A 16,540-nucleotide genomic window follows, 5' to 3' on the forward strand; every position below is an offset into this window, starting at 1 on the left:
CACTGGGCCCTGGAGATTTGTTCAGTTTTAATGATTTCAGTTGTTTCTCAACACCACTGACACTAATACCTATGTCATTCATCTTTTTAGTGATATGTTTATTACATTGGGGCAATTTTCCTCAGTTTTCCTTTGTAAAGGAACATTGTAAATGAATTTAACCATTTCAGTTTTTGCTTTTCTACCCCCAATTTTAGCTCCTATCTCATTCATTAGGGACTGGACACTAACTTTGGTGCCACTAACAGTCTCTACATTCAACCAAAATTTCTTTGGATTTTGTGAAATATCATTTGACAATTTTCTGCTATGGTAGTAACTGAAGGCAGCACACATTGTACTCTTGACAGTTAAACATGTTTCATTTGGCATCTCTCTATGTATAGTCCTATGCTTTATTGTACACCTATTATGCAGTAGTCTCTGTTTCTCTACAAGTTGCTTTACACCACAGAGGTTCCCTCCCATTATGAACTGTTCTACTGGTTACATACCTATGCATACAGTACTACTCTTTTAAACTTGAGCCATAGTTCCTGTACATGCTCCTGCCCTGAGCTTAAAGATTGAGGTTCCTCATTGAGATATGACACTACTGATTTTTTATCTAGTTTACTGAACATACATATCTTCCTGTTTGCTTTAGTTGTCCTTTGTACTTGGTAATCATTGTTGCCATACTCACATCATTGTCACTTGTTTGATGTGGGTATCCTTAAAGAGTTCAGGTTTATTTGTTGCTATTACATCCAACATATTTCCATCATGAGTGGGATTCCTAACTATCTGTTCTAGGTAATTTTCAGAGAAGGCATTTAGTAATGTTTCACAGGATGCCTTAACATGCCCACCACTAATAAAACTGTAATTTTTCCAGTTAATTGTTGGATGATTAAAGTCTCCACTGATCATTACTGATTTGGGAACTTATGTACAAGCAAACTAAGGTTTTCTCGAAAGCTTTAAGTTACATCGGGAGATGAGTCAGGGGGCGATAGAAGGATCCAATTATCATTTTATGCCAACCCTGATACTGAATCTTGTCCAAACAGTCTTGTATGCAGCTTCAATTATAGAAGGATCCAAGTTGTTATTTTATGCCAACCCTGATACTGAGTCTTGTCCAAACAGTCTCGTATGCAGCTTCAATTTCTATCACGGTGGATTTGAGTTTCTTGTCTATTGCAACCAATACATCACCTCCATTTCCCACTTGCCTATCTTTTTGATATACACTTAAATTTACTCCAAAAATCACTGCTATCAATTTCAGGTTTCAACCAGCTTTCTGTACCTAGTATTACGTGAACTTCACAGCTTTTCATGAGGGCTTCCAACTCTGGCTTTGAATGCTTCAGCAGTTTACCATTGGGATTTCAATACACTCACCTATGGAAGGCATTTTTTTTATCTTACACTGATACCTCTATATTTCCTACAGCTATCGTTCAGGATTGAATGATGAACCAGTTTCAATTAGCAAAATTTTCTGCCTTTTTTTCAGCAAGTTTGTAACACAATGAGCTGACATTTCCTGGAATCCCAACTCACCATGAATGACTGCCTGAATGTGTTCATAACTGATTTTAAGTGTCTGGGAGATTCTAAATACAGTTAGCTGCCTGTCACTTTAGGCAGGATCACAAAGAACCTTGGTGTTCTGTGCTTTGGTACTGATGTAGGGATGGTGTAAATTGGTCATGTTTTTAACATGCTATCATTTTTTCTTGAGCTCTTACGATTAACTCTTCACAAAAGGCTATAAAAAGGCTCTTTCTATGAAGTATTAGAGTAACCAGTGAGTATTTTTAGCAGCATTAATATTCTTGTTCAAGAGAAACTTCATTATAACGCATTGAGTAACAGCAGAATGTGCTCTCTCTCATTCATTGCAGCAGCTGCTGAACACAGAGATAATAAGGCATTCAGAAGTCAGTGTTCCTATCCAGATATACCTTCTCTTATGATTGTAAAAGTGTGAATACATCACACCTCCAGTAGACTTTAAAATTAAAAAGGGCTTGTTTTATTTGATTCATCCTTGTATGTGAAACTAAAGGTTTTAAATATTCAAAATATGACTTATTATATCACAAGAAATGACCATCTGGTGTATAATATAATATTTTTAAGGTGTGGACAGATGAATACTACTTACAAGTATAACAGCCGGTCTAGTTTTGAGAAGGTATCAACATTGAGTGAGTAGTTCAGCAAGTTATTGGCCATGTAGCTGAAAGAAAAGACACCTATATTGTGTGAAGAGGAACACAGCATGTCATGCAGCTTAATTAAAGTTATATGTAATAATAATGGGATGGGTATGTTGATTAAAAGGTCTCTTCAAGTGGCAAAAGAGGGAGAAGAATAGAAGGAAATGAGAGTAGTAGGGATTAATTGCAAAAGTGTCAACAGAGTCACCTTGGAATTAGTGACTCTCCTTTTTCTTTATGTTGTGCCTTTGTCCCGCATTGGTATAGGGTCAGCATGTTTGATAATGGATCAGACATGGTTAATTTAAGGGGTTGATTGATTACTTTCCTGTCACCCAATTATAGAGTCTTCTAAAGAACACAAGAGTGTAACTTATTTCCTATTACACAATTTTCTCTTGTCCTGGATCTCATCTGCCAAATTTTCTGCCAGTGTTGCAATTTTCTTAAAGTCATATGTTAAAATGAGGTTTGCTATATTCACTACTCTTCCTGTATGGCCTAGAGCAGCTTTCAGTTTATTCCTCAATATCCTCAACATCTTGGTGACACTCTTCTTCAACACAAATGTATTTTCTTACGATACTGTTTCTTATGACACCTACCCCACTCCCATCTCTAATGGCAAAATTGCAGTGTACATACTCTATTACAATCTACTCCAATCCTATTGGTCAGTTCTTCCATCTCTGCTCTGAGAGAACTGCATCACATAGCACCTGACGTGGACTTGGAGCCACTGTTCAGAGTTATCTCATCCTGATTTAACATAAATCCATTATATCATCTTCAGTATACTCATAATATTTTTTCTAATAGGATGTCCAAAATAAAACTACAATCAATATTTTGATGAGGTCCATGAAAGTTTGATCACTGCTTATAACGGATCAGAGCTCTTCATAAAAATAAAATGAGGAAAAAATCCTATGTTAACATTATCAGTTGAAAAGAGAAAATGCTGAGACAGGATTCCAATATTTACTACATGTAAAAATTAATAACCCAGCTATCTTTAAGAAAACAATCTATTGACAAAAGTGTCCTATCACTATGCTTTTCTGGATGTGTAACTGGTTTGATTATTTATTCTAAATTCAAACTTTGTAGAAACAGATACTGTGATTATAGGTAAACAATTCATCTGATTTAACAAGAATCCATTCAATAATTGAACATGGCACATTTGAAAGGGAAGGAAAACATATCCCACTTTTATTTATTATTTGTTACATTTTAGCTGATTTATTTATTTTATTCATAGCACTAATACATGGTCAGTTTGTCTCCAAAGATAATAAACAATGGAAAATCTAGGATGACAATATTATGGAAAGGATAAATGCTGAGCCACAGATAGGCACAACAAAAAGACTGCTAAACAAGTAAGCTTACTTGTTTAGCAGTCTTTTTGTTGTGCCTGCCTGTGACTCAGTATCTCCACTATATGGTAAGTTACAATCTATAATATTCATAATATTGTCAATATAATATATAATTTATTTATGCCTCTTCATACAAATGAAAATATTCAAGTATCTCATTTATAAGGTTTAACTAATTACATAACTGTCCCTTCCCCTGAATTCAACCCCCATTTTACATAACAGTACTGCCCCCTTCCCCAAAAAAAGTAATAAAAAATAATGAAAAAATTAATCACCATAACCTTTCTTCAAACATCCTTCCAAGCAGTTTGATTTCACTGTCTCTAAGAATAATGATGTTCTTAGTTGTGACTGATACATTTTTTATAACTTCTACTAAGGCTTCTGTTTTGCCACTACTTCTAGTCCTGCTAACATACAAAAAATCTTAACAGCTTTTCTGTGTTCTCATATTAAAATAAAATAAAAAACCTTTCTGGAGTTTTATGTAAAAACTATAGTAAGATTTATTCATCTGACATATTAAAATCTGTAGCAAATTAGAACCAGACCCAAGATCTGTGCAGTTTGTGGACAGTTTTTTACAGTGCTATTCGAGAATGACTCATAGTGCACCTTTTAGTTCCAATCTGCTATTAATTTGTGCTTTGCATGTAGTTTCAGTTCTGTGTACTGCATAACTAGCGATTATGAAAGAAAGAATAGGCTTGAGAATAGCTATGTCAGTGCTTGACATAAGTTTTTTTGGAGAGAAACTTTAACTCCCTGCTGATAAGTTCACATCCAATGCAGTGAATCTGTGTGCCAGATCAAGTCTGGAAATTGATTCCTCATTTCACTAATTTAAGCTATCACTGTTCTAGAATTTATTACTCTGTGTGTGTGTGTGTGTGTGTGTGTGTGTGTGTGTGTGTGTGTGTGTGTGTGTGTGTTTATATTCCATCCTGGATTTTAGCATTAGTTTTCAAAGAAATATAGAAGTCCAGAGCCAGCACATTTTTGATTCATCACTAGCATGACACTGTATGATGCATGCCAACTTTCAATCACAATGATTCACATTTCACAGCCCACACTGTCACTTCCCAAAAAGTCCTTCTTCCTTCAGTAACCTCCTTTTCTCATCTGTTTACAAACACATCTGTCAAGTTACTTCATTTGTTGCTGGCAAGTTCCACTAGACACATATGCAGAAGCTGCAGTTAGCAGACTGTTCTGAGGTATGCAATTCAACAAATGTTAAATCAAAATTTAATGTGTTTATTAATCAAATAACAAGTCCGTTTGAGGAAGTGTTTCCAAAGAAAAGAGTCATAGAAAACCAGTTTAACGCTACATTTAAGGCATGTGTTACCCAGTGCATTAAAGTTTCATGTAAAAGAAAAAGAGAATTGTATGTGTCAGCCAGATTGTCTAACAATACTGAAAGAATGAAGCAATATAAAGTGTACTCTAAGATACTAAGAACAGTGATACAGAAATCAAAAAACATGTACATCAAAGAGAAAACTGATAAATCTGGTAACAAAATGAAAACCATATGGAAATATGTGAAAAGTGAGACTGGAAAAAGATCAGCTGCCAAAGAAATAACTAGTTTAAGAAACAGGGGCAATACAGTGGATGGTCCTGAAATAGTGGCTAATATTTTCAACAATCATTTCTTAAAAGTCTCAAATCAAATAGGATGCCTGGGTTCCGTAAAGAAAGTTACAGAATTCATGCGTAACACCTTAACTAGGTAACTAGATGAGATGCGTGTCCAGAAAAAGGCAATGGAAGATATAGAAAAAGTAATTCTGCCTTTAAAAAGTAAAAACTCTGCTGGAGTTGATCACATTTCCAGCAAATTATTAAAATATTGTTGTAGAGAAATAAGTACAGTCCTTAGCCATATTTGAAATATGTCAATGGAGGAAGGCGTATTCCCTGACAGGCTAAAATATCGACTTCTATGACCAATTTATAGAAAGTGAGAAAAGACTGATGCTACAAATTCATTTCAGTTCATTACTATCAATTTTTCTAAGGTACTAGAAAAACTGATGCACAGCTGAATGGTTGAGCATCTTAGTAAATACAGCACCCTCAGCAGTAGCCAGTTTGGCTTTCAAAAAGGGGTATCAACTGAGGATGCAATACATGCTTTTGTTGACAATGTTTTAAAATCCATAAATAATAATATTCTGACAGCTCGAATATTTTGTGAGCTGTCAAAAGCTTTTGACAGTGTAAGTTGCCATATTCTCTTGAATATAGCCAACACCCTAGGAAAGAGTGGAACAGTACGCAAATGGCTTGAATCCTATCTCTGTGGCAGAAAGCAGAAAGTAATCATGGAAAGACTGCATGGTGGCCAGGTGTCTTCAGACTGGGGCTCCATTGCCACTGGAGTACCTCAAGGCTCAGTATTGGACCCACTTCTTTTTCTAATATTTATAAATGATCTGCTGCTATGCACAGAAAATGGGAAAATCACCATGTTTGCTTATGACACTAGCATAACAGTTAATAATACATTGGGGAATGTGCCAAATGAGATTGTAAATAAGGCTTTTGCAGATATGACAAAATGGTTTGAAACTAATGGTCTTTCCATCAATCTAAAAAAGACAAATTATGTTCATTTTTCCTCTAATACAAATGTTACCAATGAAATGAATCCAAAAATGGGTGCATAAGATTCTAAAAGTTGAGTAATCCAAATTCTTGAGTCTGCATATAGACAGCAAACTTAAGTGGCACTACCATATTCAAGATCTGTGCTAAAGGTTAATCTCAGTAACATTTGCCTTGAGAATCATATCAGACAGTAGGGAGATGACCACAATAAAAACAACATACTTTGGCTATTTCTATCAACTTATGACCTACAGAGTAATATTCTGGGGAAATCAACCGATAGCAAGAAAAATGTTCCATGCACAGAAGCAAGCCATAAGAACTATGTGTGGAGTACATTCTAGGCACTCATGCAGAAATCTATTTAGAGAGCTTCAAATCTTTACAACAACTGCTCAATATATTTTCCCCTGATGTGCTTTGTTTCAAAAAATACCAATTTATTTAAAACCAATAGTCTGTACCATAATTATAACAGCAGAAGAAAACGTGATATTCATTATGATCTAAAAACAAAGAACATGGTGAGGAATAGGGTTTTACACAGTGGCGTCCAGATTTTTAATGCCCTTCCAGCAATACTTAAAGAAGTGCTTGGAAACATACCCAAGTCTAAAGAAAAGCTGAGGCAGTTCCTTCTAGATGGATCTTATTATAATACAGACGAAATTCTAAGCCAAAATGCATAATACCTCTTGAGTATCCTTAAATCTATTTTTGTGGCCTTTATGGCTGAACCATCATTCTTTGTCTATCCACAGAGTAATTTAAAACTGAAATGTATGTATATCTGTATGTATAACTGCATGTTCATTCAGAAGTCAAGTATGATAACTCATATGTAAAATTATATGATGACAAGTATGTGACAAGAACAATGTACTTGTGCACTAAGCAATAATTTGTAAAAATTTGACTCATTCCATATCCAGAGATATATTCTCATATGGATCTGCAGAAGTCAAAACAAATAAATAAAGTTATTTCTTTTCTGGAGGTGTACTTCTTTCAAAGTAATAAAGAGCAGAGTGTATATTTTTACAATTTTTAAAAGTACAGGTGAAAAAGTTTCATTTTTTCTGATGTCACATAAACATCTCCAGGATCTATAAATGTGGACATTATTGATATCAACAAGTAGAATGTTTTTTCAGTTTACAATCCTTTCACTTAATCCAGTCAACAGACTCCAGACTAAATAAAATTGTAAATGATATACAACATACTCACAAGCGATTTATTTGAATTTCAATTCTGTCTGGGAGAGTCTTCATGCCAAGAGTACTGCAGTTAATTTTTGTGTCCAGACAGAAGCAGCGACTGTCACCACAGCATTCAAATGCTAAACAAAGAAAATAATAAATCTCGGTGAACAGTCTCAATTATTTATTATTGGTAACAGTATCTGTGTTTAGGTATTTGTTCATCCTTCTACAGTGCAAATTATTGTTTACAGGATTAGTGTTCACATGCAGTGGCAACTTGTAATTAAAATACTTTTCACCAACTACTCTGAATGCCACACAAAAGTAATGCAAACATTACAATGAGACAATCATGACTTTTATTCATTCTATGTATAAAATATGCTGAGAAATGAAATGTAATTTAATCAAGAATTACCACCTTTTGGGAAACACATTTAGGCTGAAGGCTTGAGGAGAACAACAACAGAATATGTGATGCTTGTCATTAACCTTCTATTATCAACAAAACCGTGTTTTACAACATAAGACAATCCATGGCAGTAAACTATGTGCTACAATTACACATCAAACAGTTCAGACATGCAAGAGACAAAAATGGTCACCTGTCAGACTGGCTACTCTAGCATATGAGCATGGTAGCATGAGCATTGGTAAGTTTTATTGAAATTAAATTTCAATAATTCCAGTCCACAAAAATTAGAAAATGGTCTGTTAATCATCAATTCAAGTGACAAAGAATGTTAAATGGCAGAAATTATGACAGACAGTTTTTAAAATTTAACTCTTCAATAATGTTTGAAAAGAAGGTGTAAATAAAACTAAGATAATGGCATTTCATGAAGGAGGGAAAAAAGTACCCAGTTTGAAACAAAATTGTAATCGAAGATCATACCTAGGGAGCTACATTACTTTTAACAAAGATAAGGATGTAGATATTAAAGTACAGAGGTGTTATGATTAGGTGTAAGTACAATATGACTAGTAGACTGAACACAGCATTATTCCATTGAAGCACTAACAACTTGAACACAATATTTAATTAACATTCAGCAGGAACAAATTATGTACACAAATAACTGTAGTAACACACATAAAGAATTGAAGCCAAGTTTAGCTCAGCTAGCATTAAACAGAATGGGGCCTGTGGTGGGCTCGGTGCTGTGCCACACACTCGGCCTTTCGAAAGTAAGTGCATACGTCCCTGCATTCCTCCTCTTTCAGGGAGACCACGGATTCTTGAGACATCCATGCTGTCATCCTTGTTCACTGGGCTTTGGCTAACATTGCATCCTACAAAGGGAGCATGCGGTCTGAAGTGCTTTGGGTGCAGACACATTCTGCGCCCACATTCCCGTGTCAAACCATATGGCAACACCAACGACATCAGGGCTGTTTCAATGTCAACCTCGGGCATAGGCTCTGGTGATGGTGTTCACAGTGCTGATGACACTGGTATCAGTGATTGCTCAGGAATGGGAGACAGAATCCCTGATTATGGCACTGAAAGGAACAGGGGAACTGTTAGTTCAGCCACCAAGGATGGATGCCCTGATGCAGCAGCAGGTGTTGTGACACCCGATCTGGATGGGCTTGGAGGTAATGGTGTGACATTGAGGGGTGTACAGCCATCCATGCAAAAGCAAAGCTGATCGCAGTGCCTCGAACAGAGGCCATCCTCTGTGCAGATGTCACAGAGAGGCCGCTGCCAGCATCTGGCAATGATAGCTGGAATCCATTTGGGGCAACAACCAAAACTGTGTTGCACAGGTTGATGTCTGGGGGAAGGACACAGGGATTGTAACAGTGTCCTTGGCTGTTGCCCATGGTGTAGCTCCACCTCACTCTTCTCACCAAACGGCGTGAAATGGTATGATGAGAGAAACCGATCCAAGGCAGTGTCAGACAAAGAGTTGGCAATGTACCTTTTCATATGAGCTATGAACATTTGCACATGGTGTTCACAGTGCCATCACAGCAAGGCCATGTTGGCTAACAATACAAAGCCAGATCAGTCAGTCACCCATTCTGTTGCCCCTGCAACTGCTAAAAACGCTGCTGCACCTCTTCTGGAAACATGTCTGTCTGGCCTCTCCACAGATATCCATCTGTAATGGTTGCAGCTATGATACAGCTATAAGTATCACTGAGGCATGTAAGTCACCCCACCACAGCAAGGTCTCTGGTTCATGAAGGGGATTATTATTATTATTATCACTGCATCAGATAACTTAACAAGTGATTCTCAGCTTGGCAAAGGAAAGATGACAGTGAGCTATAAGGATATGAAAAACCTTTCCAATTAGGTGGCTGAAATTCCTCCTCAATGACTCCCAGCTAACCAGGCTATATGACTTCATTATTATCATCATCCACTTATCATTTACATCCATGGACAGCCATAAATAAGGGCTTATCACTGAGATTTTTTTCATACTGACTGATAATATCAACACAAACAAAAGTAAAACAAGGATAATGGAATGTAGTCAAATTAAATCAGGCAGTACTGAGGAAAGCAGAGTAGCAAATGAGACACTAAACTCAGTGGACATGTTTTGCTATTTGGGCAGCAAAATACCTGATGATGGATGAAATAGAGAGGATATAAACTGCCATCTGGCAAATGCAAGAAAAGAATTTGTGAAAAGGATATATTTGCTAAAAATGAATATAGATTTAAGTGTAAAGAAAGATTTGCCTGGTGTGTAGTTTTGTATGGATGTGATACATATGAGAGATGAACTGTCCACACAAGAAGATAAGTTTTCAAAATGTAGTGTTACATTAGAATGCTGAAGATTAGATGGACAGATCAAACTAATTAAGAGGTACTAAAATGAACCAATGAGAAAAGCAATTTGTGGTACAGTTTCACTAAAAGATTGATAGGACACATCTTGAAGCACAAAGAAATGATCAGTTTCAAACAGTCTTAAGACTGAATGCTGTAACAAGAACACCCCATTTCATTTATAGTAATCCACAATGTTTATTTAGTTTCATTCATTTTGCAACTGTAAAAAAAATAATAGATGGCAAACTTTATAAAAATATAGAAGCTATACGTTTTGTCATAAATGGCTACTCACGGCAGTGATCTTCATCCACCCAAGTATCTTTGCAATCAATGTTCCTATTGCACACTAAAGAATTGTTCAGGCAAGGACCATTTCTACATTTGAAAGTCCCATCAGGGCACGTCCAGTTATCTGTGAACAGATAATGTCATACAAAATCACTATCTACCACCATCTACAAGGCAAAGTCAGCAAAAGACTCTTCCTAGTGTAAGAGCATTAGCAACAGAATACTTTGGTAACACAGATTTATTTCCACATACTGTGGCTATTAATTTCGCGATTAATTGAAACACTGTGTATTTTGCAATTTTAAGTTAGTAAAAAATAGCTAGTGGTGCTAAATTGCTTCTGTCATCCAGGAGTTGATGTCATTTGCCTTACTGACTTCATTCATTTCATGCCTAATAATTCTGCTTTCGTTTTTCTTGAAATTTTGAATTTTTTGTGCGTAGTATGAGGTTTTTACCTTGTTTATGGCCCACAGTAGTATTTGGTAATAACACTTGATTAGAACTAGTTCTCTGTATTAAATACAGCTCCCTCTTTCTGGCATGAAATACTTTGATCCCTAGTATTAACTATTCTTTTTCTCGGTTTGCTCTGTAATTGGCCCTGACTTGTTGGAAAGGAAAACTAGATTCATAATGCTGTACAAGAATTTTTGGGAAATAATTAATCTCTCATCTATTGTGTGTACTTATTAAAATACCTCCTATTTTTTTCTGTAAATTCTTTCTGAATACTGTAACAAACAGCATTTACAATTCTATGACTTTTTTATTAAATCTGATTGATGGAGATGCTTTTTTTTGTAAACATCTGAGGAATTAAGTTTCCAATAGCCTGAAAAAAATCACAGTTTGTTACATACTTCATTCACAGCAGTTAACATGATGTCCATTCATATCATTTAACTGACTTTAATTTTGACTCCCTAATTTCAAACTTTTTTTTGTTTTTAAATATATGGTTTTACATTTAATTAAGTTCTATGCATAACTCAACTTTCTTAGTTTTCAGTTGATCTGTGATGTAATTTTATCAGTACTGTATAGAGTGTTATTTGCAAATGCCTTGAGACATTACTCCACCACACGCAATAATCTACACTGAGGTGACAGAGGTCATGGGATACTTTCTAACATGTCAGACCTCCTTTTCTCTGGAATAGTGCAGCAACTCAATGTGACATGGCCTTACCAAATCATTCAAAGTCCCCTGCAGACATACTGAGCCATGCTGCCTCTATACCCGTCCATAACTGCGTAAGTGTTGCCAGTGCAGGATTTTGTGCTTGAACTGGCCTCTCGATTATGGTTCATAAATGTTCGATGTGATTCTTGTCAGGCAATCTCGGTGGCCAAATCATTCACTCAAACTGTCTAGAAAGTTCTTCAAACCAGTTGTGAACAATTGTGGCTTTGTGACATCGCGCATCGTCATCCATAAAAATTACAACACTGTTTGGGAACATGAAGTCCATGAATGGCTGAAAATGGTCTCCAAGTAGCTGAAAATAACCATTTCTAGTAAATTATTGGTTTGTTTGGACCAGAGGACCCAGTCCATTCCACATAAACACAGCCCACTCCATTATGGAGCCATCATCGGTTTGCACAGGACCTTGTTGACATCATAGAGTCTGCATCACACTCGAACCCTACCATCAGCTCTTACCAACTGAAATCATGACTCATCTGATGAGACCATGGTTTTCCAGTTACCTAGGAGCCAACTGATATGGTCACAAGCCCAGAATATCTGCTGCAGGAAATGTTGTGCCGTTAGCGAAGGCACTCGCATCAGTCGTCATTTGCCATTGCCTGTTAATGGCAAATTTCACTGCACTGTCCTAACAGATACGGTTATCATACACATCACATAGATTTCTGTGGTTATTTTCATTCAGTGTTGCTTGTCTGTTATCAATGACAACTTTACACAAATGCTGTTGCACTCGGTCGTAAAGTGAAGGCCACTGGTGATTGTGTTGTCTGTGGTGAGACGTAATGCCTGAAATTTGGTATTTTTGGTACGCTCATCACACTGTGGATCTCATGAAACGTAACAGTCCAATTAAAATTAATTCAAACATGTAAATTTTAGCCATGAACAGTAATTTCTAACATAGAGGTGTATGACAAAATATGCACTTGTGAAAAAGTTACGAAGGAAATAATTATGGAATCTTAATTACACTAATGTGTAGAAGTCTATTAATTGGTAGGAACATTTTATATGATATGAATCTCCTGTAATTAGAAAATATAACAAGTGTATTGTTAACATTGAACACCTAAGCGTTTATACACTCTACAATTAGTTTATAGACTAGAATTCACTCATGTGTTTAATATACAAAAATCTAGATAATCTTTAAAATGTGACATTTGTTTTAGGATGAGAGTTTTAATTGTTAATTAATCGAAAAATGACTCTGAACATTGCCGAGGATTGTTTGGGATTGTTTAAAATATATATAGAGGGGTAGCCATATTGTCAGAGGGGAGTCAGTACTTTGTGTGATTTTGGACAGAAAGCATGTAGCTTACTGTGATAATTTTTTGTAAGTATGTTACAACTTATTTCAGATTTGTCAAGATGCCTTTATTTTGAAACTGTAATAGATATCAACTGAAACATTATACTTGATTAAATTTTATTTTTACTTTATAGTAAAAACCTACAGTGACTGTTCCAGGATTTTTGCTGTGACAGATTGCCAGATACAAAGAGTAAAATTAACCCCTAAGAATGTTACACTCAGAATAATGAATCTCCTAATGATTTCTGAAATGGATTGTCCTATGTGTCCAGCTGCAACTACCATTCTGTATTGAAAGTCTGTTAGTTCCCATTGTGCGGCCATAATTACATCGGGAACCTTTTCACATGAATCATCTGAGTACAAATGAAGCTCGGTCAATGCACTGCCCTTTTATACCTTGTGTACATGATAGTACTGCCATCTGTATATGCATGTACTGCTATCCCATGACTTTTGTCATCTCAGTGTATAAGAAGTGAGGTTTCACTGTTCGTGTTTTCCATAGAGGCACCAAGGGAAGTAGTTGTTTCACAAACTAAAGTGACAAATTTTCATAGTGCCAAGCAAGATATTTTCTCTATTTTATGACAGGATGTTAACAGATCAAATACTTTTTGAAAGTTGAGGTACACAATTTCTCAATACTTTACTTTTAAAATTTTCATGTAAGAACACTGTTGAATCTTTCATAATGGAGAGTAACACAATTGACTCACGATATCTTCAACATTTTTGCAAAGTGTGACTTACATACTTGGAAAATTTCTATATGGAGGTTCAGGAGTAATTGAATTTGGCACAAGCTGCACTTCATGGACTTAGGAGTTTGCAGCAGTGTGGGCTGTTGTATATACAGGGTGTTACAAAAAGGTACGGCCAAACTTTCAGGAAACATTCCTCACACACAAATAAAGAGAAGATGTTACGTGGACAAGTGTCCGGAAACGCTTAATTTCCATGTTAGAGCTCATTTTAGTTTCCTCAGTATGTACTGTACTTCCTCGATTCACTGCCAGTTGGCCCAATTGAAGGAAGGTAATGTTGACTTCGGTGCTTGTATTGACATGTGACTCATTGCTCTACAGTACTAGCATCAAGCACATCAGTATGTAGCATCAACAAGTTAGTGTTCATCACGAACGTGGTTTTGCAGTCAGTGCAATGTTTACAAATGCGGAGTTGGCAGATGCCCATTTGATGTATGGATTAGCACGGGACAATAGCCGTGGCGCGGAATGTTTGTATCGAGACAGATTTCCAGAACGAAGGTGTCCTGACAGGAAGATGTTCGAAGCAATTGATCAGCATCTTAGGGAGCACGGAACATTCCAGCCTATGACTCGCGACTGGGGAAGACCTAGAACAATGAGGACACCTGCAATGGACGAGGCAATTCTTCGTGCAGTTGACAATAACCCTAATGTCAGCGTCAGAGAAGTTGCTGCTGTACAAGGTAACATTGACCTCGTCACTGTATGGAGAGTGCTACGGGAGAAACAGTTGTTTCCGTACCATGTACAGTGTGTGCAGGCACTATCAGCAGCTGATTGGCCTCCACGGGTACACTTCTGCGAATGGTTCATCCAACAATGTGTCAATCCTCATTTCAGTGCAAATGTTCTCTTTACGGATGAGGCTTCATTCCAACGTGATCAAATTGTAAATTTTCACAATCAACATGTGTGGGCTGACGAGAATCCGTATACAATTGTGCAATCACGTCATCAACACAGATTTTCTGTGAACGTTTGGGCAGGCATTGTTGGTGATGTCTTGGTTTGGCCCCATGTTCTTCCACCTACGCTCAATGGAGCACGTTATCATGATTTCATACGGGATACTCTACCTGTGCTGCTAGAACATGTGCCTTTACAAGTATGACACAACATGTGGTTCATGCATGATGGAGCTCCTGCACATTTCAGTCGAAGTGTTCGTACGCTTCTCAACAACAGATTCGGTGACCGATGGATTGGTGGATTGGTAGAGGCGGACCAATTCCATGGCCTCCACGCTCTCCTGACCTCAACCCTCTTGACTTTCATTTATGGGGGCATTTGAAAGCTCTTGTCTATGCAACCCCAGTACCAAATGTAGAGACTCTTCGTGCTCGTATTGTGGACGGCTGTGATACAATATGCCATTCTCCAGGGCTGCATCAGTGCATCAGGGATTCCATACGACGGAGGGTGGACGCATGTATCCTCGCTAACAGAAGACATTTTGAACATTTCCTGTAACAAAGTGTTTGAAGTCACTCTGGTGTGTTCTGTTGCTGTGTGTTTCCATTCCATGATTAATGCGATTTGAAGACAAGTAATAAAATGAGCTCTAACATGGAAAGTAAGTGTTTCCGGACACATGTCCGCATAACATATTTTCTTTCTGTGTGTGTGAGGAATTTTTTCTGAAAGTTTGGCCGTACCTTTTTGTAACATCCTGTAGATTGAATTATTGTCTGGCCAGGTGAAACTACTTCAGATGTACAGATATTTCATTGCCTCATTTGTGGCATTAGTAATGCTTAACTTAGTTGAAATTTTGACCAAGTCAAACATTAACTTGTAAACTAACCATTAAATTGTGTGTGACCTATCAAGTTGAGTTTGGGTACAATGCTGATGTGCTTCCACATTATTAAACTTGCAAGTATTACTTGCTGTGCCCACAATTAAGCACTAACCAGTTGTATTTAGTGTATTGTTTTGTGTTGACTGAATGTACAGTGAAATCGAACAGTAATTTGCAATGTGTCACGTAAAATTTATTCAGTCATGATCCACATTTCTTTAATTTTAAACCTAAGGAGTCACAGATAATTAATTTGATGAACCCACTGTGGTGGTATGTGATCAGACACTGACAGACAGAAAGCACAGTTAATCACAGTGGCCATAATTTGTTCCAGGGATCTCTCAGTAAGTTCTAAAACAAGTTCATTCTACTACAGGGTGTAATATCAACATGACACATGTTCCTAAACATCCTTGTAAAATAAAACATGCCAGTTAGAAGAAATTTATGGTGGATGAATGGACAATGCACCAGCTTACGGCAATCCTGATGATGTTGATTTGTATGTTACCAATGAGTATGAATTAAATTTATCATAGATGAAACTTAATGACACAATTTTCATTTAATTCCTCATTTTATTTTTCTCTTTTAACTATCACCTGCATAATTAGAAATAATTTTTTTCAGTTAGCAGAAGCCAAATTGTTTCTTCTATTTCACATAAAGATAACAACATGAAGATTGGTTTGAATATCACAGTGCTCTACTAGAGAAGGTCCTATTGGCTGTCTTCCAACAATAGAAATGACTCACAAACCAAACACAGGAAACCTACAGTTTAACAAAGACTTTGAACAATGGCGTGCTTTGGCATTTTTAACATACAAAATTATTGCCAAATGTTAAAGAAGTGATTACACAAATAATTGAAGGACTGACTGGGGATAGAACTCGTTTTCGGATT

At 36.7% G+C, this 16,540-nt stretch overlaps 1 protein-coding gene across 1 annotated transcript in view; it reads right to left on the reverse strand.

Annotated features, from left to right (window-relative positions):
* Positions 1–16,540, reverse strand: part of LOC126154821 (G-protein coupled receptor GRL101-like) — a 354,933-nt gene that overhangs the window by 159,795 nt on the left and 178,598 nt on the right. Inside the window, exons 12-14 of the mRNA XM_049916187.1 lie at positions 10,521–10,640; positions 7,454–7,565; positions 2,159–2,233 (exon numbers count right to left, since the gene is read on the reverse strand). Coding sequence (XP_049772144.1) covers positions 2,159–2,233; positions 7,454–7,565; positions 10,521–10,640 — 307 coding nt within the window. The remainder of the gene's footprint in view (positions 1–2,158; positions 2,234–7,453; positions 7,566–10,520; positions 10,641–16,540) is intronic.

Source organism: Schistocerca cancellata, chromosome 2 (assembly GCF_023864275.1).
Source record: "Schistocerca cancellata isolate TAMUIC-IGC-003103 chromosome 2, iqSchCanc2.1, whole genome shotgun sequence".
Taxonomy (NCBI): domain Eukaryota; kingdom Metazoa; phylum Arthropoda; class Insecta; order Orthoptera; family Acrididae; genus Schistocerca; species Schistocerca cancellata.